The sequence below is a fragment of the Mobula birostris genome, chromosome 4 (genome assembly GCF_030028105.1).
Source record: "Mobula birostris isolate sMobBir1 chromosome 4, sMobBir1.hap1, whole genome shotgun sequence".
Taxonomy (NCBI): domain Eukaryota; kingdom Metazoa; phylum Chordata; class Chondrichthyes; order Myliobatiformes; family Myliobatidae; genus Mobula; species Mobula birostris.
In genome coordinates this window covers 4,985,253-5,008,353 of record NC_092373.1, presented here as the reverse complement: position 1 = coordinate 5,008,353, position 23,101 = coordinate 4,985,253, and the positions used below count along the sequence as shown (strand labels likewise).

At 43.1% G+C, this 23,101-nt stretch overlaps 1 protein-coding gene across 1 annotated transcript; it reads right to left on the bottom strand.

Moving 5' to 3' along the window:
- Positions 1-249: 249 nt before the first annotated feature.
- On the bottom strand, positions 250-23,015 carry LOC140196964 (antigen WC1.1-like; the record flags this gene model as incomplete). The annotated part of the gene is made up of 8 exons (XM_072256901.1): positions 250-754; positions 7,489-7,575; positions 7,661-7,747; positions 9,433-9,564; positions 10,383-10,688; positions 11,393-11,467; positions 12,227-12,541; positions 22,688-23,015. Coding segments are annotated over 8 exons (1,386 nt in total), but the record flags the coding sequence as incomplete, so codon positions are not given.
- Positions 23,016-23,101: the final 86 nt, after the last annotated feature.

Sequence of the window (23,101 nt, the reverse complement as noted above, 5' to 3'; positions counted from 1 at the left end):
CTCGACGGGTGAACTACTGCAATGTCCCTCCTGATGGGTCCAGAGTGCCATTTACCTCACTTCAGGGCATTAGTACGAGAATCGTTTCAACCCTTCTGCATAACTATTTTAAAGGTAACAGAATTATTTTCCCTCGACCCAAAGTGCTTGATCACAGATACCTCCACCACTTGTTCAATTTTATTGTTTTGGAAAATGTTAAATGCTATACATTAATAAACAGAGCTTTCCTGCGCACATTTCACAAATTCTGCACTATCCAACCACTTGCTCTTCAAAAACATGATTATGAAATTTACTACAGTTAACGATTTAAATTCAGGTTTACGTTCATGGTTAACAGTCATTCAGCCATACACTCGAATACGGCCAAAAGAAACAGCGTTCCGCCAGGGCCAGGGTGCAAAACACAGTGTCAATGGACACATCCAGCTCAAAGCACATATAGCACATCAAACAACGTAAGCGTTAAATTCAATTTAAAGCCGTTTTACATTTTGCATCAGTGGTATCTGCCAACCTGTTGAGAAGTTTTGCTTTGTTTTCCACTTCCCGAAGGATCACACTTCAAATCACAGAGGGTCTTGAATTCCATGTACAACATGACATTAAATGAATTACAAAACATACATGGAAATTGCACGGTGGTTGCAAATGACCATAAAATGTTTAATCTGAATGATTGTAATTCAAGCGCATTATTCAATACCGTCACGTTCTTCTCCGAAATTTTCGTCAAGCGGCGAAGGGGATTCTGAAAAGTGAAAGACAATTCCTGAGTATATTGCAGAAAATGCCGCCACAACACATTAAATAAAGTGAAGTTAACTGCCAATAATCAAACCATTCAGTATCCATTCGGCTCATTCGCAACGAAGATTTTCTCACTATCCACAGTGATCTGAACAGTACACATGTTGAAAATAGGAAACAACGACAGAGAAAACTTCTAATCGTGAGCAGGTTAAGTAGCAATGTCCGACACAGGAACAAAGTTAACGTTACCATAAGACCGTAAGACATGAGAACAGAATTAAGACATTCATAGAAATATAGAAACATAGAACCATAGAAAATAGGTGAAGGAGTAGGACATTCGGCCCTTCGAGCCTGCACCGCCATTCAGAATGATCGTGGCTGATCATCCAACTCAGAACCCTGTACCAGCCTAAATTTCATACCCACTGTTCCCTTTAGCCACAAGGGCCATATCTAACTCCCTCTTAAATATACCCAATGAACTGGCCTCAAATGTTTCGTGTGGCATAGAATTCCACAGATTCACCACTCTCTGTGTGAAGAAGTTTTTTTTTCCTAATCTCGGTCCTAAAAGGCTTCCCCTTTATCCTCAAACTGTGACCCCTTGTCCTGGACTTCAATTCGGCCAATCAAGTCTTCTCTGCCTGTCTAATGCCGATAAAACAGCACCATTATACACCATTATATCTTTGTTCTTATATACATATCCTCTCACGAATGTTCACATTACATTTGTCTTCCTCACCACAGACTCAACCCTTTAGATTAACCTTACGGAATCCCGCACATGCCTGCAAAATCTCTTTGCAAATCTGAATTGTCGAATTTTATTTCTGTTAGAAAATAGTTAAGTATGTACTCCTTCGGGTAAGTTATTTAATCGGTCAGTAGACACTAGATACTAGAATACTAGAGCACAGTACAGGCCATTCGGCCCTCGATGTTTTGCCGACCCATATATTCCTTAATAAAAAGTACTAAATCCACACTACTCCGTAACCCTCTATTTTTCTTTCATCCATGTGCCTGTCCAAGAGGCTCTTAAATACCCCTAATGTTTTAGCCTCCACCACCACCTCTGACAAGTCATTCCAGGCACCCACAACTCTCTGTGTAAAAGACTTAAAACTTTAAATTCTAAAAATACAATGCTTCATCCTATTTTCAGCATCAGGACGTGACTCTCAAGCCCATTTCGAATTACGTTTTACAACGTAATGTTGAGCCTTGGCGTTGTATCGCCCTCGTCCTGCTGTGAAATCATGAACAAACTTCTGCTCTCAAACCTCTGCAATGGAGGTTCCCAAGCCCGGCTGCGAAAGAAGGAGGGTTGGGCATTGGTTTAGCAAACACATCCTGAAAATGCCTGGAGCTGGAGAAACGTCAACAGAAACTACAAAGTCCTTATACCTGGACAAGAAAGCATCTATATCGAGAGGGATACATCTGGGGATTACCTGAAAGACTGTCCCAGGACTGAGATCTCGCAAACTTTGTCAGCAGCCTCTGTCCCAGCAGAGTTGATGGGCTTAGTTAATCAAGCTGTTTCCAAGAATGTTCCCAAGTAATTTCAGAACAGGATTGCACATTAACTGAAGGAAAACTACAGTGCTGACAGTACGGTTCATCAGTAGCTTTAATATTTGGTGATATGATTGTTGTCTCAGAGATTTTCTTTTGGAATAACTTTGGCAACATCAATCAATTGATTTATGAGCAATCGCTGCATAATGTTCCTGAAAGATATCACTGTTAAGGGTGGAGTTATTCAAACAAAGGAACTCCTATTACATCGATGGTGTCGGCAGTCTACATCATTGTTAGAGTAGCTCATATACAGGCAAATAGAATGTATCCATTTTACTCATGATTCATATATTGTCGACAAACTTTCGGGATCTCTTCGTCGCAGATTTGTCAGTCTCCTTATAGTCACACTTGTAGTCACACTGCATATCTGTAAATCAGTATGTAGAGTCTAACTAAAGGAGGGACAATGCTAACCTGATTTTGGAAATGAGACCAATCGGGCGAGTAACCATTCAGTAGGAGACAATACATGGGGAAATGCCCAACAGAAAGTTTAACGTAGCCATGGAAAAGGTCGCCAACGACCTTGCCTGAGATCATTAAACGAGATCTAGCAAACTACAAAATGACTAAGCAAAACTAGAGAGAGTTAATTGAGAGCAGCTATTTTAGGACAAGTCTATATCGCAGATGTGGAGGGTGCTTAAAGACAAACTGCACTGACAGCAGTGAGAGGGAACAACAGGATGGCAAGGTAAAGGAACCTCGGATAGCGAGAGAGCTGGTATGTTAAGTCAATCACATAAAAAAAAAACTAAAATAAAATCAATCACTCAAGATAATAAAGAAAATGGGTTCTATGGTTTTATACATTATTTCTCCGTCTTTCTGTATTTTATGGATATCTAGTGAAGACAATTCTTAGAGTTGTGTCTACTTACATTTTTTGATAATAAAATGAACCTTGGATTCTTTGAATATTGGAAATAACTAATGAAAAGGATTCGGAAATCCATCAAGAGTCATGAAATGACATTGAGAAGCAGATTTGAAGAGAAACTTAAGACATTTTATATATAAAGCAAGAACAAAATGGGGAGCGAGAATTAGAGTAGCAAATTTGTAAGGAAATAACAGATATTTGTAGTAAACACAAGGTTGTGATTGTGGGAGTTTTTTTTTTTTTTTTGTAGCAATGCATAGAGGTACCAACGAGAGAAGGGGCAGTGTTGGATGTTGGATCTCCTGTTAGGGAATGAGATAAGTCAGGTGACGGAAGTATGTATTGGGCAGCACTTCGGGTTCAGTGATCACAATGCCATTAGTTTCAATGTAAATATGGAGGAGGATAGGACTTGACCCAGGGTGAAAATTTTCATTGGAGAAAGGCTAACTTTGAGCAGATGTGAAAGGGTATAGAAGGAGCGGATTGGGACAATTTGCTTTATGGAATGTATGTAATAGAGAAATGAAGGTCATTTAAAGGTGAGATTTTGAGGGTATAGATTCTTTATTGCTTTGTTGGGTTGAAAGGAAAGATTAAAAGTTTGAGAGAACCATGGTTTTCACGGGATATTGGAAACTTGGTTCGGAAAAAGAGAGAGATCTACAATAAATATAGGCAGCATGGAGTAAATGAGGTGATCGAGGAGTATAAAGAATAGAAAAATAATCTTAAAAAGATATAGGATAAGCTAACAGAAGATATGAGGTTGCTTTGGCAAGTAAGGTGGAAATAAATCTCAAGGGTTTCTAGTTATTTTAATATCAAAAGGACATTGAGGGATAGCATTGGTCCTTTAAAGAATCAGAGTGGACAGCTATGTGCGGAGCCAAAAAAGATGGGGGCGATTTTGAACAGTTTCTTTTCTTCGGTATTCACTAAGAAGAAGGATATTGAATTGTGTAAGTTAAGGGAAACAGGCAGGGAAGTTATGGAAACTATGAAGATTAAAGAAGAGGAAATACTGGCGCTTTTAAGTAATATATAATTAGCTAAGTCTCCGGGTCCTGACAGGATATTCCCTCGAACATCCAGGGTATTTAGTATAGAACTAGAAGGGGCTCTGACAGAAATATTTCAAATGTCATTATGAACGGTGATGGTGCCGGAGGATTGGCGTATTGCTCATTTGGTTCCATTGTTTAAAAAGGGTTTTAAGAGTAAACCTAGCAGTTATCGGCTTGACATCAGTTTGACGTCAGTGGTGGGTAAATTAATGGACAGTATTCTTAGAGATGGTATATGTAATTATCCGGATAGACAGGGTCTGAATAGGAACAGTCAACATGGGTTTGTAAGTGGAAGGTCATGTTTGACAAATCTTATTGAATTTTTTGAAGAGGTTACTAGGAAAGTTGACAAGGGTAAAGCAGTGGATGTTGTCTATATGGACTTCAGTAAGGCCTTTGACAAGGTTCCACACGGAAGGTTCGTTAGGAAGGTTCAATCGTTAGGTATTAATGTTTACGTAGTAAAATGGATTCAGCAGTGGCTGGATGGGAGACGCCAGAGAGTAGTGGCGTTTGTCAGATAACTGTTTGTCAGATTGGAGGCTGGTGACTATGGTGTGTCTCAGGGATCTGTGCTGGGTCCAATGTTGTTTGTCATATACATTAATGATCTGGATGATGGGGTTGTAAATTGGATTAGTAACTATGGTGATGATTCTAAGGTAGGTGGCTTAGTGGATAATGAAGTAGATTTTCAAAGCTTGCAGAGAGATTTCGGCCACTTCAAAGAGTAGGCTGAAAGATGGCAGATGGAGTTTAACGCTGATAAGTGTGAGGTGCTACATTTTTGCAGGACAAATCAAAATAGGACATACAGGGTAAATAGTAGGGCATTGAGTGATGCAGTAGAACAGAGGTATCTAGGAATAATGGTGCATATTTCCCTGAAGGTGGAATCTCATGTGGATAGGGTGGTGAAGAAAGCTTTTGGTGTGCTGGCCTTTATAAATCGGAGCATTGTGTACAGGAGTTGGGATGTAATGTAAAATCGTACAAGGCATTGGTGAGGCCAAATTTGGAGTATTGTGTCCAATTCTGCTCACCAAATTATCGGAAAGATGTCAACAATATAGAGACATAGAAAACCATAGAAAAACCATAGAAACTACAGCACAGAAACAGGCCTTTTGGTCCTTCTTGGCTGTGCCGAACCATTCTCTGCCTAGTCCCACTGACCTGCACACGGACCATATCCCTCCATACACCTCCCATCCATGTATCTGTCCAATGTATTCTTAAATGTTAAAAAAGAACCCGCAGATTGAACAAGTTAGATCTTTATTCTTTGGAGCGTAGAAGGTTGAGGGGGCCTTGTTAGAGGTACTTAAAATTATGAGGGGAATAGACAGAGTTGACTTGGATAGGCTTTTCCCATTGAGATTCTGGAAGATTCAAACAAGAGAGCATGAGTTGTGAGTTAAGGGGCAAATGTTTAGGGGTAACACGAGAGGGAGCTTCTTTACTCTGAGAGTTGTAGCTCTGTGAAACGAGCTTCCAGTAGAAGTGGTAGTGGCAGGTTCGATTTTGTAACTTAAAAGAAAAAAAATCGATAGGGATATGGCCAGGAAAGGGATGGAGGGTTACGGGCTAGGTGCAGCTAGATGGGACTAAGTGAGATTCAGCGTTCGGCACGGACTAGAAGTGCCGAGAAGGCCTGTTTGCTTGCTGTACTTGTTTTATAGTTGTGTATAGCAAAAGGATTACCAGGGAGAGGTTTGAACCTCTTCAAGGATACAGGAGGAAATATGTACTTGGATGTGGAGGATGTGTAACTGACTGCGCGTTGGTATCAACAAAGGAGAAGGACGTGAAGGATAAGATGGTTTCTAAGATGCTATAGCATTTGGATAAAAAGGGTGACGTATTATTGGATCTATTGAAGAAGATGAAGGTAGATAAGTTCGACCAAGCACGGTAGGAGATATACCACATATTAAGAGAGTTACGATGTCCAAGGTTTTCATGTCCTACCTGGAGCAAATGATGTCGCAGCAAACTGAAATTACTTAATGTTCTGTTACACAACATATGAATAACCTTGGAAACCATAGACCTGTTACTTTCACGTTAGTTGCAGGGAGGATATACGAGAACATTCATAGTGATAGGATTTATCAACACAGACTAATTAAGAAGAGCATCATTACTTACTGCTGGAGAGGCTGTGTCTTATTTGACTCAGATTTCCAAGTAGGCAAAGGTAATAGGTGAAGACAGATATGAGGAAGATGTCTGTAAAGGATTTATTGTGAGGTGTTTGACTATGTCTTACAACTTGGGCTTAACCGGAAGAATAAAATGTACAGGACCAATAGTGATTTGTCTGTTTGGAATCGGAGAGGTTTGCCCACAGATGTAGAGGAAAAGAGTATAGTGGTCTTTGAGACATTTATGCTAGAGGTCTAATCAATACTTTAATTACTTTGGCATAAAATCGTGAACCAGAAGTTCGACTGTTCCATGTTCCATGGCCCGTTCGGTTGACTACGGCTAATGTTAATGGGATATGTAGAGATTATGCCGCCGTTGAACGTACACATTTTGTTTTTACAGTCTTTCTTCCAAGACTAGGTTAATATCACGAGGCATTTCTAGAAGCCTCTTTGTTATGCAACCTCCAAAGAAAACAGAGATAGTTTCTTATGTCATATCTTTACATCTATAACCCACTGTGATGAGTTACTTTTGTGTTTGAGGAAAGTAATTGCATTTCAAAGTTTACGGTAAATCATCTGAGATAAAAGCCTCAATAACAATAATAGTTAATACATACATCTTCGAAAGAAAACGTGATCGAATTGTGTGCATGCTAACGAGAGTTGCGTGCAGAAACGTCAGTATGTCGATTGAGATATTCCTGATGAAACTGTTTCGATTTGAAATATTGTCTCAGCTTTTTTTGTTGTCTCTGTTGTTCTTTGTTTTTCTAGGAATTGCCAAATGATTAGATTTCCAGATATTTCCATACTTCAATTAGTAGTAGTCTCGATGGGCAGAAAGGCTAAAATCTGCTCCAGTGCGTTATGGTATTCTCATTGAAATTTCCTCAATCTGCATTTGATTGATTCTACTTTAATTATTTGCGTTGCTGTGTATTGTAATATCCCTGCGTCTGATTCTAAGACCATGACTTATTTCGCTCTGTTCTGATGAGACTATTGAGGGGTAAAATTTTATCAAACTTACCTTCCACGTCTTCATTTTGGTAGTCATGCAGATCACCGTCCGGATGAAATTCTAATTTATCTGCTGAGCTGATGGATTGCGCATTCACTGATGAAAGAAAAACCTGGACTTAATATAAAACAATTCACTCACATTGAGAGATAACTGATGCATTCTGTTCAAATACAATTACCGACTCCAGGCCCAGTCTCTTGAATGGCGATCTCCTCATAAAACGGCTCACCAAACTTTTGTGTAGAACGCCGTGACTTCCTATCGCCTGAAATACCAAAAAGGGAAATTTATCCGGTGAAGAAAACGGGAGGGGGTGGGCGGGGTGGGCGAGAGAGAGAGAGAGAGAGAGAGAGAGAGAGAGAGAGAGAGAGAGGTGGGAAACAGAGAGAGAGAGGGTGTGCGAGAGAAAGAGAGGGAGGGAGAGCGCGCGCGCGACAGAGAGAGAGAGAGGCCAAACGCGTACTCGTGCATGCACGCATAGTTACTTATCTATCAAGTATACATGACTTATAACATACTTATAAGGTAGTGAGTAGTGGCTCCATATGTTACTACTACAGAGCGTGACGACCCAGCCTTATACGAGTCCCGGGCTCAGCTGGCTCCGGCTGACAGTACTCGGTATGGGCCCCTATCCAGGGTTACGGATCTTCGGAAGAAAAGAAGGCTAAGGAGTAAACCCTGCACTAATCCGGAGTGGAGCGGCTAAGGCGGTTGGATGACGTATCACGTCACCTTCCGGCAGCTCCTGCAGCCTAGCTGACGCCAAATGTACTGCTTCGTATTCCTTTGGACCACATCCGAGAGGCCGAGAGGGGGATCTTGATGTCTAGGCAGCCCGGGATCACCATATTCATCGCCCAGACGGGCGCATCCATTGTCCACTTAGAGAGACGGAGCCATTACATTATTACATATATTACTTAATTAACATCTCCTATTTTATCCATTCATTAAAATATCCCAGAAACATTCTTCGCAACCCTCCTTCGTGTGATGGAATTAAAAATAGAACCGGCAATATCGTCTGTACCTTCATCAAATTCATCTGCATAAGTTCCAAAGTCCAGTGAACCAACAATGCTTACATCATCTGAACCACACTGAAATATTTCTCTGTACTAACTGCTCTCTGTTAATCAAACAGTCTTCAACATACAGCAGTACTCAGAATTGTCTGATAAGCATTGTTCAAGCGGACTAGTGTTTTCTGTCTGTAGTGAAGGACGATAAGAAGTGGCTTGTTGGAGGCATGGAAAATGATAAGAGGCATAGAACAAGTGGATATAATGAATATGTATTCCAGGGCGGAAATGGAAAATACGAGGGAGCATAATTTTAAGGTGACTGGAGGGAAGTATAGGACATAAGTTTTTTTTTTCTTCTCACACAGAGCGGCGAGTGATGCGTCTTGACAAGGGTGGTTTTGGAGGTAGAATATTAAGATAAGAAAAATGGAGGGCTCTGTGGCGGGATGGGTATATCGAAATTAGAGTAAGTTAAATTGTCGGCACAACAGCGGACGCAGAAAGACCTGTACTGCGCCGTAATGCTATGAGTTCCGTAATAATGTCATTCCAATTTCCAGATTGAGTTTCGTTCAGCAACAGCCTCCGCGTTACTTCCATATGCTGTTTCTTCCGTCCGTCCAGCGAGCAGATAAGTCTGACAGCATCATTTCGCCTTGCATACGCTGCATTCAGCAGTACCCTTCAAGCTGCGTTGTGGCGCCAACTTATATTTTCTAGCTCATCTTACCAAGGGCAAATACGTTTACAATCCACGCCTAAATAATCGGGACCTGAATATCCTAGACAGCCATTTAGAGTGTGTTTATGCGTTTATGCACTCTGAATTCATGGAACCTACCATATAGCTAAGAATCAACACGACGAATGTTATATTAGTTCATAGTCAATCATGAAGGCTTATGAGAATAGATTTACCAACCATTCTGGAACTGTCTTCGTTTGCTTTTGATCAGGTAGAGAGAAACGATAACCAGAAGAGAACCAAGAATGAAAGGAATGGCGTAGATGAAGGCTCTCAGATTACTAAAAGTAGGAGTATGTGGCTGGTGACCTGAAAGAAAGACGTTAAACAAATTTAAATATATTTTGTCAGGAGCAACACGGAAGCGCATAGCGTCACAAACCTTGGTTCAATTCCACGGCTGCCTGAAAGGAGATTGTATATACACCCCCGACAGCGTGGTTTTTCTCCGACTTTCCAAAGATGTAGGGGTTATTAGGTGAATTGGTCACCTGACTGTAATTGGGCAGCGCGGTCTTACTGGGCCAGAAATGCCTGTGACCGTGCTGTATCTCCGAGTAAATGAATTTTAAAACATGCCTTTCATCAAATCACGGATTCAGCTATCAGAGCAGAGAAAAATTGTCAGCCTTCATTAAGTGAAATTTCCATGCGTTTGTCAGGGTTTGATTTTAATTCTGAACATTATAATGTTAAACGTAAACTGAAAATTACTGCTCAGTGCACATAAAGATATATAAATACTAATCTCACCCAAGCATTTTCCGGGAAGTTCCAAGTCGTGTGAAGATTTCAAGTCGAACACCAGTGGCGTTACAGGGGTGCAAATAGAGTGTGAATGTTTTTTAAGAGGTAAGGAGATGGAAAGCTGGATTACAAGCATGGGCTTCAGGGGAAATAAATGCTCCAAGAAAATTACAGACATACAGACCAAGTCAATTATGTTGAACATAGATGTAGAACGGCACCAGCAGCTGAGGACTCGGACAAGCAATGATGGAAAGGTTAATTTTGTTGTACCTATTCGAAGATATCAATGTTTCTTCTAGAGTTGTGTTAAGAGATTGAGATATGACGAGCAAATAAGTGGAATTGACGAAAAGTAGAAACATAATTTGATTACTGACCAGAACATATCACACCGACGGTTTCTTTGTGCCCACAGTCATGACCATGCAATGTAGAGAATTGGCAATCCCACAGAAAATTCTCACTACCCTTGCATTTGACCTCGTCCATCCAAATAGTGCCGTTTCCAAGGAGGAATAGCATCCCCCCGAAAACCAGGACTGGATCCCCACAGTTTAATTGACGACAGACGACAGCAGCATCGTGTCTGTCCCATGAATCGTCACAGACCGTTCCCCACGTCCCACTGAAGAAAACTTCAAGTCTTCCAGAGCAATTATCGAACCCCGCCACGAGCCGCAGGTCTGAAACAAAATATGCACGAGTTCTTATTTGAGAATTAACTTGTATTAGAATTCCTATGTACCCACTTCTCTCTCTCAACTTCTAGAGATGAGTCATCTGTTTAATGTTTTGGGATGTTAATTGTTCGTGGATGCAATTGGACAGTAAAGCTGAAGAACAACACGTTCGATAGAATATGTTGATCTACTCTGATGTTGTCAATATTTTCATTGAAACATATATGCATACAGGCATTTAATATCCTATATGGCCCTGACACGCTGGAATTACGAATTTGGCAAAAGATGTACCAGGATTTGTAATGGCGTCATTATACTCTTTGCATTGAATGCTGAAGGCTTTTTTTGGACATCTGAGCCATACGGCTGTAACGTCTTGCACACCATTTTCTGTCCTTCAGCAGTTAAACTTTCCGATACTCTCCAAATTTAGAATATCTCGAACCTTTGATTACAAAGCGTTCAGCAAGAATGTTCTATCGTTTTTGCTAAAGCAGCGAATTGGCCTACATTGTACTTAAATATTCTCTTGCACTAACGCGACAAGAAATGAAGTGAGAGCGGAAAAGGGAAATTGAGGGAGGTAAAGTCTTCATCCTTCCCTGACAAGGAGCAGAGAAAACGCCTTAAAACAAGAAGCATTAAAAAAAAGAACAAATACATAGTCGTTGAAAAATTTGAATAATGAAAATATCAGTAATTACTGGAGGCTTTTGGAAATGGGTTGATTATCTTCTCCTTCTTGACCTTCCTAATTAGCGGTTTCGATGGCCATATTTCTGTAAAACATTTAACTCAAAATTTCAGTGAAATATTCCCAATGCAGGTCCTTACGTTTATAGATAAATAATAAATATATTAAAAATATATATCTATAACATTGTCAGAGTGCAGAAAACTTTGTCAATTATGCTGCAGTATCGACACTATGAGTAAAAGGGAAAGGGTGAATAAGGTAACACTCAGAACACGTTGGAGGAACTCAGCAGGTCGGGTGGCATCCGTGGAAAAGATCGGTGGAGGTTCCGGCCCGAAACGTCTATCGTACATTTCCGCGTTGCTGTCCGACCTGCTGAGTTCCTTCAGAGTGTTGCTTTGACCCCAGCATCTGCAGGTTATTTTGGATAAATAAGGTAGGACGTTATACCCTAGAACGTACAAGAATGAGGTGAGATTTGTTAGAGATAACCGCCATTATGAGTCGCTCAGACAGGATCCATTCAAAAAGGCTTTTTTCCACTCAGGGTCAGGTAGTCTAGAACTACAGCTCATAGTTTAAGTGTAAATGGTGAAGTCTTTAAGGGACACATGATGGGATATTTCTTCACTCAGAGTGTGGAACGACTAATCTGTGGAACTGTGGGAAAGGGTTTATTTCAACGTTCAAGAGAAATTTAGACAGTTCCGTGGATGGGAGGGAAATGAAGAGCTTTGATCCGGGTACGAGCCGATGGGGCTAGGACGATTAATAGTTGGGCACGGGTAGGTGAGCCGAAAGGTCTGTTTCGCAGTCTACAACGCTATGACGATATAATTACCTGAACAAATGATCCCAACATCCTCCTCATGTTTGCAGTTGTGCTGGCCCCATGATGAAGATGGGCATTGCCATAAAAGTGAGTCGCCCAACCGACACCTCACGTCATCCAGCCAGATCGGTCCAGTCCCTTCTCCAAATGCAGCGCTGTTTTCTATTAATTTCGCCGAGCCGCAGTTGAGCTGGGAGCAAACGACTTGTGCATTCTCCATGCCAAACGAATCAGAGCAAACTGTTCCCCATGTTCCGTTAAAGAAAACCTCAAGTCTGCCCTGACAGGGATTCTTTCCATTTGCCAACCTTATCTCCCTCTGATCTGAAGATCAAAGAACAAACCAGATTCTTGATTATAGCTTCATGTTAATAATTAATTGTGATGTGGGCATATGGTGATCAGGGATGTGCAGCACCTGTGATAATGGGGATTATGGTGTCCAAACTCCCCTTTGGACACTTAGCTTTCACCAATGACTCGAATTAACTGTTTGCATGCGACACCGGCCATACATTGGTGCACCGCTTCGACAGGAAAGCTAAACCAGGCGAGGGGTACGGCGGAAACCGTATCGCACTGAGATGTTCACATGCCTGCGCTAGCATGAGAAGACAGCTCCGGCAGAGTGGACGTAAAAGTTCTACAGCGATCCAACGGACAGGAAGGTTGAATAGTTTGATTCAAACCAGTGTATTATGCCTGAGCAATGGGACGAGGAAGGATTTGGCTCTTGTAGACTGGGAAAGCAAGCTATATTTTGAGATGGTTAAGGAACAATGGAAAACTTTCAAAGAGATTTTTAACGGTGCTCAACAAAAGTATATTCTACTCAAAACAAGGACAGTAACGGTGGGGAGAGTAAGCCTTGGATAGAAACGGAAGGCAACATTGCATTCGGAGTTTGTCCGGTTAGCGGACGAGGGTTGGACACGCAAATAACTCCCCACCGGTCATACCCTTTTCACACTGCGAGAGCCACTGATCGATCCTCCAAACACCCACCTTTTCTGTGGGCACAACAAAGCTCATTCAGTGTCTGAGGCCATGTGATTGTTGGTCTATCAGCTGACCGTCTATTTATCTCACCGTGCTGAAACCCAGCTGTCCATCAAGCAGCTTATCCTTTCTCTCTCTCTATAAGAACACAGGATCTGCCAGTGTCCTTGCAAAGCGTAAACATTCTGCAAAGAACCCATAACACCATTTGAAAGCAGATTTCGCCTCTCTCTCTCTCTCTTAATAACAAGGTGTTTGGTGTTGAACAACTGTCTCTCTCTCTCACATTTCAAAAGGACAGTTCACTGGGGTAATTCAGGACCCCGTCACATTGATGATACCATATTGAGTGGAAAAGCAAATTGTGCAGAAGATGCAGAGAGTCCGCAAAGACCCATAGATAGCTAAAGTGAGTGGGCAAGGCCGTGGCAGATGGCGTATATTGTTGCAAAATGCGAGGACATCCACTTGAAAAACGGAAGAACAGATTATTATTGAAGTGGTAACATATTGCAGCACGCTGTTGTGCAGAGGGGGTTATGAGGACTTGTGCATGAATCTCAAAAGGTTGGTTTGCAGGTACAGCTGGTTATGTAGAAAATAATGTAATGTTCGCCTTCATTGCCAGAGGGATTGAATTTAAGAGCACGGAGGTTATGGTGCAAATGCACAGTGTATTGGTGAGGTCACACCTGGAGTACTGCGTGCAGTTCTGGTCTCTTTACTTGAGGACAGCGATACTGGATGCAGAGGTGATAAACAGGAGGTTCAGCAGGTTGATTCCAGAGATGAGGGAGTTAGGCAATGAAGAGACATTGAGGCGCCTTGGACTGGACTCTCTGAAATTCAGAAGAACAGATCTGATAGAAATATATAAAGTTATGAAAGAGATAGATAACATAGACGCAGGAAAGTTGTTTCCTCTGGCAGATGATACTAAAACTAGGGAATATAGTCTCAAAATTCTGGTGAGTAGATTTAGGACGGAGATGAGGAGAGTCTGATTTTCTCAGAGAGTGATGAATCTGGGGAATGATTCGCCCACTGCAGCAGTGGAGACTACCTCATAAAGTGCATTTAAGACAGCTTGTACAGATCTTTGCATAGCAGGGGAATTCAGGTTGCTGGGAAAATTGCAGATAGGTGGAAATGAATCCATGGCTTAGAAACATAGAAACGTAGAAAACGTACAGCACAATACAGGCCCTTCGGCCCACAACGTTGCGCCGAACATGTTCCTACCTTAGAAATTACTAGCGTCACCCATAGCCCTCTAAGCTCCATGTACCTATCCAAAAGTCTCTTAAAAGACCCTATCGGAACCGCCTCTACCACTGCTGCCGGCAGCCCATTCCACGCACACACGACTCTCTGCGTAAAAAAAACATACCCCTGACATCTCTTCTGTACCTCCTCCCCAGCACCTTAAACCTGTGCCCTCTTGTGGCAACCATTTGGTGGGAAAAAGCCAATGTCGGTCCAGCCGATCAATGCTTCTCACCATCTTTTCAACTCTAAATGGTCACTTCTCATCCTCCATCGCACTAGGGATAAAAGACCCGAGTTCACAGTGTCGCCTAACCAGAGTTTTATAGAGCTGCATGTTTACCTCACGACTCTGAAACTCTATCCCTGGACTTATGAAAGCTAAATCACCATAAGCCACGTGAAGGCGTGTCGGGTACTGAGCCTGGCGCTGTTGTGCAGGAGAGAAGGAGGAAGAAGAGGAATGCGGTAATCATAGTCAGGCGAACAGGCAAGAGATTCTGTGGGCCTTATAGAGATACCTGCATGGTGTGCTGCCTCCCAGGTGCCAGGATATGGGATGTCTCGGATCGGGTCCAGAATATTCTGAAGGGAGAGGGCGAGCAGCCAGTTGTCTTGGTACATGTTGGTACCAATGACATAGATAGGGAAAGGAGGAGGTCCTGAAGAGAGATTTCCGCGAGTTAGGAAGAAAGCTGAGCAGCAGGACCTCCAGGGTCGTGATCTCGGGATTGCTACCTGTGCCACGTGCTAGCGAGGGGAAGAATAGTAGGATCACACAGATGCATGCGTGACAGAGAGACTGGTGCAGGGGACTGGTCTTCAGCATCTTAGACCTTTGGGATCACTTCTTGGGGAAGTATGACCTGTTCAAAAAGGACAGGTTACACCTGAAACCGAAGGGGACCCGTATGCTGTCGGGAAGGCTTAATAGAGCTGTTAGGGATGGTTTAAACTAATTTGGAAGGGGGATGGTAACCGGAATGACAGAGCAGAGGAGGGGGGAAACAGAAATAAATCCCAGGCAGTGAACAGTAAAGACGTCAGGAAGGACAGGCAGGATGTGGAGCAAATTTGTACGCATTGGTGTGAGTTGCTGTGCAATAAAGTTGCAGTGCAATCTAAGCAAAAATACCAAATACCGGCCTTAAGGTGTGACACATAAATTCTCACAGCGTAAGGAATAAAGTGGATGATCTTGTCGTACAGCTACGGATTGACAGGTATGACATTATGGCCATCAATGAGACCTAGCTATAGGATGCATGTCTTTGGCAGCTGAACGTCCAAGGATACACGTTGTAGCAGAAGGATAGAGAGGTAGGCTGAAGGGATGGCGTGGCTTTATTGGTAAGAAATGATATTAAATCGTTAGAAAGAGTTGACATAGGATTGGAAGGTGCAGGATCTTTATGTGTTGTGCTGAGAAATCGCAGGGGTAAACGGACCCTGATGGCAGTTATATGCAGGCCCCCTAACAGCTGCAGTGATGTGGACTACAAATTGCTATAGGAAATAGAAAAAGCTTGTCAGAAGGGAAGTTTAATGATAATTGTGGGGGATGTTAACATGCGAGTGGATTGGGAAAATCAGGTCGGGGCTGGATCTCAAGGGAGAGAATTTGTAGAATGTCTACGAGATGGCTTTTTGGAACAGCTTGTTGTTGAGCCCACTAGGGTATCGACTGTACTGGATTGGGTATTGTGTAATGAACCGGAGGTGATTAGATAGATTAAGGTGAAGGAACACATAGGAGGCAGTGATCATAACATGATTGAGTTCACTGTAAAATTTGAGAGAGAGAAAACGAAATCTGATGTGTCGGTATTTCAGTGGAGAAAGGAAATCACAGTGGCATGAGAGAGGAACTAGCCAAAGTTGACTGGAAAGCGACACTAGCGGGAAGGACGGCAGAGCAGCAGTGGCTGGAGTTCATGCGAGATGTGTGGAAGGTGCAAGACAAATGCATTCCAAAAAAAAGAAGAAACTTTAGAATGGAAAAAGAATGGCTGACATGTGAAGTCAAAGCCAAAGGTAAAGCAAAGGAGAGGGCATACAAGGAGGCAAAAATTAGTGGGAAGACAGAGGATGGGGAAGTTTTTAAAAGCTTACAAAAGGAAACTCAGAAGGCCATGAAGAGGGAAAAGATAAACTATGAAAGGAAAGTAGCAAATAATATCAAAGAGGATACTAAAGGCTTTTACAAGTATATAAAGACTAAAAGACAAGTGAGAGCAGATGTACGACCGATAGAAAATGATGCTGGAGAAATTGTAATGGGAGTTAATCCGCTGGCGGAGGAACTGAACGAGTATTTTGCATCAGTCTTTACTGAGGAAGACAACAGCAGTATATAGGACACTCAAGGGTGACAGGGAAGAGAAATGTGCGCAGTCACAATTATGACAGAGAAAGTACTCAGGATGCTGAATAGTCTAAGGGTAAATAAATCGGCCGGACCAGATGGAATGGACCCTTGCGTTCTGAAGGAAGTAGAAGTGGAGATTGCGGAGGCATTATCAATGATCTTTCAAAAGTCAATAGATTCTGGCATGGTTCCGGAGGACTGGAAGATTGCAAATGTCACTCCGCTATTCAAAAAGGGGCAAGGAAACAAAAAGGCAATTATGGACCAGTTAGCTTGACATCAGAGGTTGGGAAGTTGTTGGAGTCGATTGTCAAGCATGAGGTTACGGAGTACCTGGAAGCATCTGACAAGAGGGGTAGGACTTAGCATGGTTACCTTAAAGGAAAATCCTGCCCGACAAATTAATTAGAATTATTTGAGGAAATTACAAGTAGGCTGGACAAGGGAGATGCAGTGGAAGCTTTATATTTGGATTTTCAGAAGGCCTTTGACAAGGTGCCGCACATGAGGCTGCTAAACAAAATCGGAGACCATGAAATTACTGAAAAGTTACATACGTGGATAGAGCATTCGCTGATTGGCAGGAAACAGAGAGTGGGAATAAAGGGATCCTATTCTGGTTGGCTGCCGGTTACCAGTGGTGTTCCACAGGGGTCTGTGTTGGGGACGCTTCTTTTAACGTTGTACATCAAGGATTTGGATTATCAATTCGATGGCTTTGTGGCTGAGTTTGCTGATGATACAAAGATAGGTGGAGGGGCCGGTAGTGCTGAGGAAACAGAGAGTCTGCAGAGAGACTTGGATAGATTGGAAGAATGGGCAAAGAAATAGCAAATGAAATACAATGTTGCAAAGTGTATGGTTATGCGCTTTGGCAGAATAAATAAACGGGCAGACTATTATTTAAATGGGGAGAGAATTCAAAGTTCTGAGATGCAACGGGACTTGGCGGGTCCTCGTGCAGGATACCCTTAAGGTTAACGTCCAGGTTCATTCGGTGGTGAAGAAGGCGAATACAATGTTGGCATTCATTTCTAGAGGAATAGAATATAGGAGCAGGGATTTGATGTTGAGGCTATATAAGGCACGGATAAGAGCTCACTTGGGGTACTGAGGCAGTTTTGGGCTCTTTATTTAAGAAGTGAAGTGCTGACGTTGGAGAGGGTTCGGAAAATAATCACTGGAATGATTCAGGGAATGACAGGTTTAATATATGAGGAACATTTTTCCGCTCTTGGACTATATTCCTTGGAGATTAGAAGAATGAGAGGGGACATCATAGAAACATCTGGAATGTTGAAAGGCATGGACGGAGTGGATGCAGCGAAATTGATTCCCCTGGTAAGGCAATCTAGTACGAGAGGGCATGACTTAAGGATTGAAGGGCGCCCATTCAGAACAGAGATGCGAAGATTTTTTTTTTTAGCTAGAGGGTGGTGAAGCTGTGGAATTTGTTGCCACGGGCTGCAGTGGAGGCCAAGTCATTGGGTGTATTTACGGCGGCGATTGATAGGTATCTGAGTAGCCACAGCATCAGAGGACATGGTAAGAAGGTGGGGGAGTGGGACAATGGGAGAATGGATCAGCTCATGATAAAATGGCGGAGCAGAGTCGATGGGCCGAACGGCCGACTTCTGCTCCTTTACCTTATGTTGCTGTGGTCTTAAATACCATATCTACTTGTGAGGAAACTTTCAGGGATGTGGACATGTACCCCAAGATCCCTCTGCTACTCCACACTACCAAGTATCCTGCCATTTACGTTGCACTCAGCCTTGTAGTTTGTCCTTCGAAAGTCTACCACCTCACACTTCTCCGCGTTGCACTCTTTCTGCTACATCTTAGCCCACTTCTGCATCCTATCAATGTCTCTGTGCAATCATCGACAATCCTCTACACTATCCACAAAACCACCAACCTTTGTGTCGTCTGCATACTTGTCAGCCAACTCTTCTACACCCAATTCGAGGTCTTTAATAAAAATCACGAAAAGTAGATGTCCCAGAACCGATCACTGTGGGACACCACTAGTCAGAACCCTCCAATTCGAATGTACTCCCTCCACCACGATCCTCTGCTTTCTGCAAGCAAGCCAATTCTGAATGCACCTGACCAAACCTCCCTGGATCCCATGCCTTCTGACTTTCTGGATAATCATACTGTCATAAGGGGGGCCCTGGTAGCGGACCCAAGTGCAAGACACAGACACGGAAGTACTATGGACAGGACTAGGATACAGGGTGAGGGCTAGGACATGAACAGGGAAACCGGGAACCCGGAACAGGACTGAGCAAGAGAGCTAGGAGCCCGGGTATGGACTCCGAGCCACAGACTTGTGGCGAGGCCTGAGACCGGAAACTTGAGGCGAGCTTTGAGATCAGAGATTTGAGGCGAGGCTTGATACTGAAGGCTTGCGGCGAGGCTCGACGCTTGGGGACTTGAAGCTCCTCCTGGGAAGGGCGTGGTACTCCTCCCAAGGGAGGCAAGGGACAGGAGGGGAAGGACCCAAGGCAGGGTAACGGCAATACGGCCTGGGTTATCCGACGGAAGCAAGGGACAGGAAGGGACAGAACCAACCGTAGGTAACGGCAAGGCGGCTGGCTTATCGACGGAGGAAACGGTCAGAAAGGGAGCTAGTATTGGGTGGCTCCAAGACAAGACTACAGGCGAAGCAAAGCGAGAGTTACCGGCAAGACAAAGCAGGACTTCAGGCGAGGAAACAGAGGCAGAGGAAGGGATACAAGGATTAAGGACAAGGGCAATCCAACACCCACGGCTTGGTCTCTGGAGGTATTTATGCAGCCAGTCCCAAAGAAAATCAGCTGCTTCAATTAGTGCTCAACAGGAACAGAAACAGGGTAGACAGAAAAACCTGGAGCAAGGATCGATGGGCAGGACTGTGAACCGGAATGCGGACTCATGGACCGGACCATGACACGTATCCGTGTGGAACCTTGTCAAATGCGTTACTAAAATCCATGTAAATCACATCCACTGCACTATCCTCATCTATCCGCCTGGTCATTTTCAAAAGAAATCTATCAGGCTTGTTAGACACGATCTGTCCTTCACAAGGCCATGCTGACTGTCCCTGATCAGACCATGATTCTCTAAGTGCCCGTAGATCCTATGTCTAAGAATATTTCCCCACAGATTTCACAACAGACGTAAGGCTCACTGGTCTATAATTATCCGGACTATCTCTACTACCTTTTTTGAACAAGGGGACAACAATCCCCTACCTCCGATCATCCTGCAACATTCCCGTGGACAACGAGGACATAACGATCCTAGCCAAAGGCTCAGCAATCTCTTCCCTCGCCTTTGGAGCAGCCTGGGGAATATTCCACAGGCCCCAGGGACATATCCGCCTTAATGTATTTAACAACACCAACACCTCCTCTCCCTTAATATCAACATGCTCCAGAACATCAACATCACGCATATTGTCCTCACCGTCATTAAGTTCCCTCTCGTTGGTCAATACCGAAGAGAAGTATACATTGAGGACCTCGCTCACTTCCACAGCCTCCAGCCACGTCTTCGCACCTGTATCTCTAATCGGTCCTACTTCACTCCCGTCATTCTTTAGTTCTTTACATAATTGAAGAATGCCTTGGGGGTTTCCTTTACCCTACTCGCCAAGGCCTTCTCATCCCCCCTTCCTGATCTCCTCAGACCCTTCTTAAGCTCCGTTCTTGCTACCGTACATTCCTCAATAGAAGCATCTGATCTTTGCTTCCTAAACCACATGTATGCTGCCTTCTTCCACCTCACTTGTCACCTATGGTTCCTTCACCCTACCATTCTTTATCTTCCTCACCGGGACAAATTTATCCCCAACATCTTGCAAGCAGTCCCTAAACATTGAGCACGTGCCCATCGTATATTTCCCTGCAGAGGAATCCTTCCAATTTGCTCCCGTAAGTTCTAGCCTCATAGCCTCGTAATTTGCCCTTCTCCAATTAATTTGTTTCCTGTCCTCTCTGATTCTATCCTTTTCCATGATGATGCTAAAGGCCATGGAGCGGCGCCACTGTACCCCAAATGCTCAGCCACTCATCGCTCTGTGAGTTTACCCGGTTTGTTACCTAAAACTAGATCTAGTATGGCATTCCACCAGTCGGTCTGTCAAAATATCTGGCACGAATGCGTCCTGGACACACTTAACAAACTCTGCTCCGTCTAAACCATTGGAACTAATCAGGTGCCAATCAATATTACGGAAGTTAAAATCACCCATGATAAGAACTCTATTATTTTTGCACCTTTCCAATATCGGCCTCTCTGTCAGCTCCTCGGTGTCTCGGCACCTACTAGGGGGCCTAGAGAATTGAATTTTCCCATTGCTATTTTAATACTGTTTTAATAATGTTGCCAGGACTTGAGCAACTCAGTTACAGAGAAAGTTTGAATAGGTTAGGACTTTATTCCCTGGAGCGTAGCAGAATGAGGGGAGATTTGATAGAGGTATATAAAATTATGATGGACATAGATAGAGTGAATGCAAACAGGCTTAAACACTGAGGCAAGGGGAGAAAAAAAAACAGAGGACATGGGTTAAGGGTGACGGGGGAAAAGTTTAAAGGCAACGTCAAGGGGGGCTTCTTCACACAGAGAGTGGTGGGAGTATGAAATGAGCTGCCAGAAGAGGTGGGAAATGCGGGTTCTTTTTTAACATTTAAGAATAAATTGGACAGATACTTGGATGGGAGGTGTATGGAGGGATATGGTCCGTGTGCTGGTCAGTGGGACAAGGCAGAAAATGGTTCGGCACTGCCAAGATGGGCCAAAAGGCCTGTTTCTGTGCTGTTGTTTCTATGGTTTCTATGGTTACTGTCCTTTTGGCATTCATTTTCTAACTTCAGCTACAATTGGTAGGACACATCCTAACTACTGTTCGCGAGTGTGTATACAAATCCCATCAGTGCATTTTTACCTTTGCTGTTCCTGAGCTTTATGGATGTCACCTCTTTCGAGTGATTTGATTTAATTGTTAACCAACAGAATTATGCCGCCATCTCCGCCTTCCTGCTTGTCTTTTCGATGCAATGTGCATCCTTGGGCATTATGTTCCAAGCTATATTCGTCTTTTAGCCACGATTTAGTGATATCTAAAACATCATTCCTGCCAATCTGCAATTGTGCTGCAAGTTTATCGACCTTACTCAGTGTACTGTGTGCATTCAAATACTGTATCTTCAGTGCTGTATTCATCGTTTTTTAGATTTTGCCCACCATCCACGTTGCAACTCATCCAAGTGACTGTTATTTTGCCCTGTCAACAGCCTCAGCCGCTCCTGACTACACATTGCCTCTATTTGCAAACCAGTGACCATTTCCCCCGCACTATTATCCGCCTTTCCTCCGATACGTCTTGAATTGAAATATATGCAGCTCAGGACATAGTCGCACCATGCTCAGCCTTTTCATTCCTAACTTTGTCTGAAGTCTTACAAACATATGCCTCCATAACCTCTCCACTAACTATTCTGGCTCTCTGGCTCCCATCCACCGACAGCTCTAGGTTCAATCACACCACGCAGGATCAACAAATCTTTCCTATGGATATTAGTATCGTTTCCCTTTAGACTACCACAGGAATCAAAAACGAATTTAAAAAAAAATATATATACCACTATTATTGATTTAATTGTAGTTAATTCATTGAACCGTTGTTGGTTTTGTGGTAGTGTTGGTGGTTTCTTAATAAGAGAAATAATGCCAATTTTATCGATTACCTTTACGAAATTATCTTACACGGGAATGTCAAAATGGACTTCATCACAATGAGAGAAAAACATTCTTATGCCTGCATGCCTTAAAAAACTACTCACCTGAACAGATAACTCCCGCATCTTCTTTGTGAACACAATCGTTCTCGCCCCATGGTCTCGCCGGACATTGCCACAAGGCCGAATTATTCGCTGAACACCTGAGGTTGTCCAACCAGACAGGACCTGAGCCTTGGCCAAACCAACTGGACTTCGTGATATTAACAGCATGTCCACAATTCAGTTCTTTGCAGACAACATGTGCATCCATGAAATCCCAAGCATCATCGCACACGGTGCCCCAGATTCCGTCATAATAAACTTCTACCCTTCCGGCACAACGACTTGCACCATTCACCAGCCTTACGGGAACATTATCTGCAGCACGAAATAATATTAATTAAATGAGTTGGCTTTCTCGAAACAACTTGACTAAGGCTTTCAATCAAGCAGTCTGGACAGATAGTTGTCAAGTGT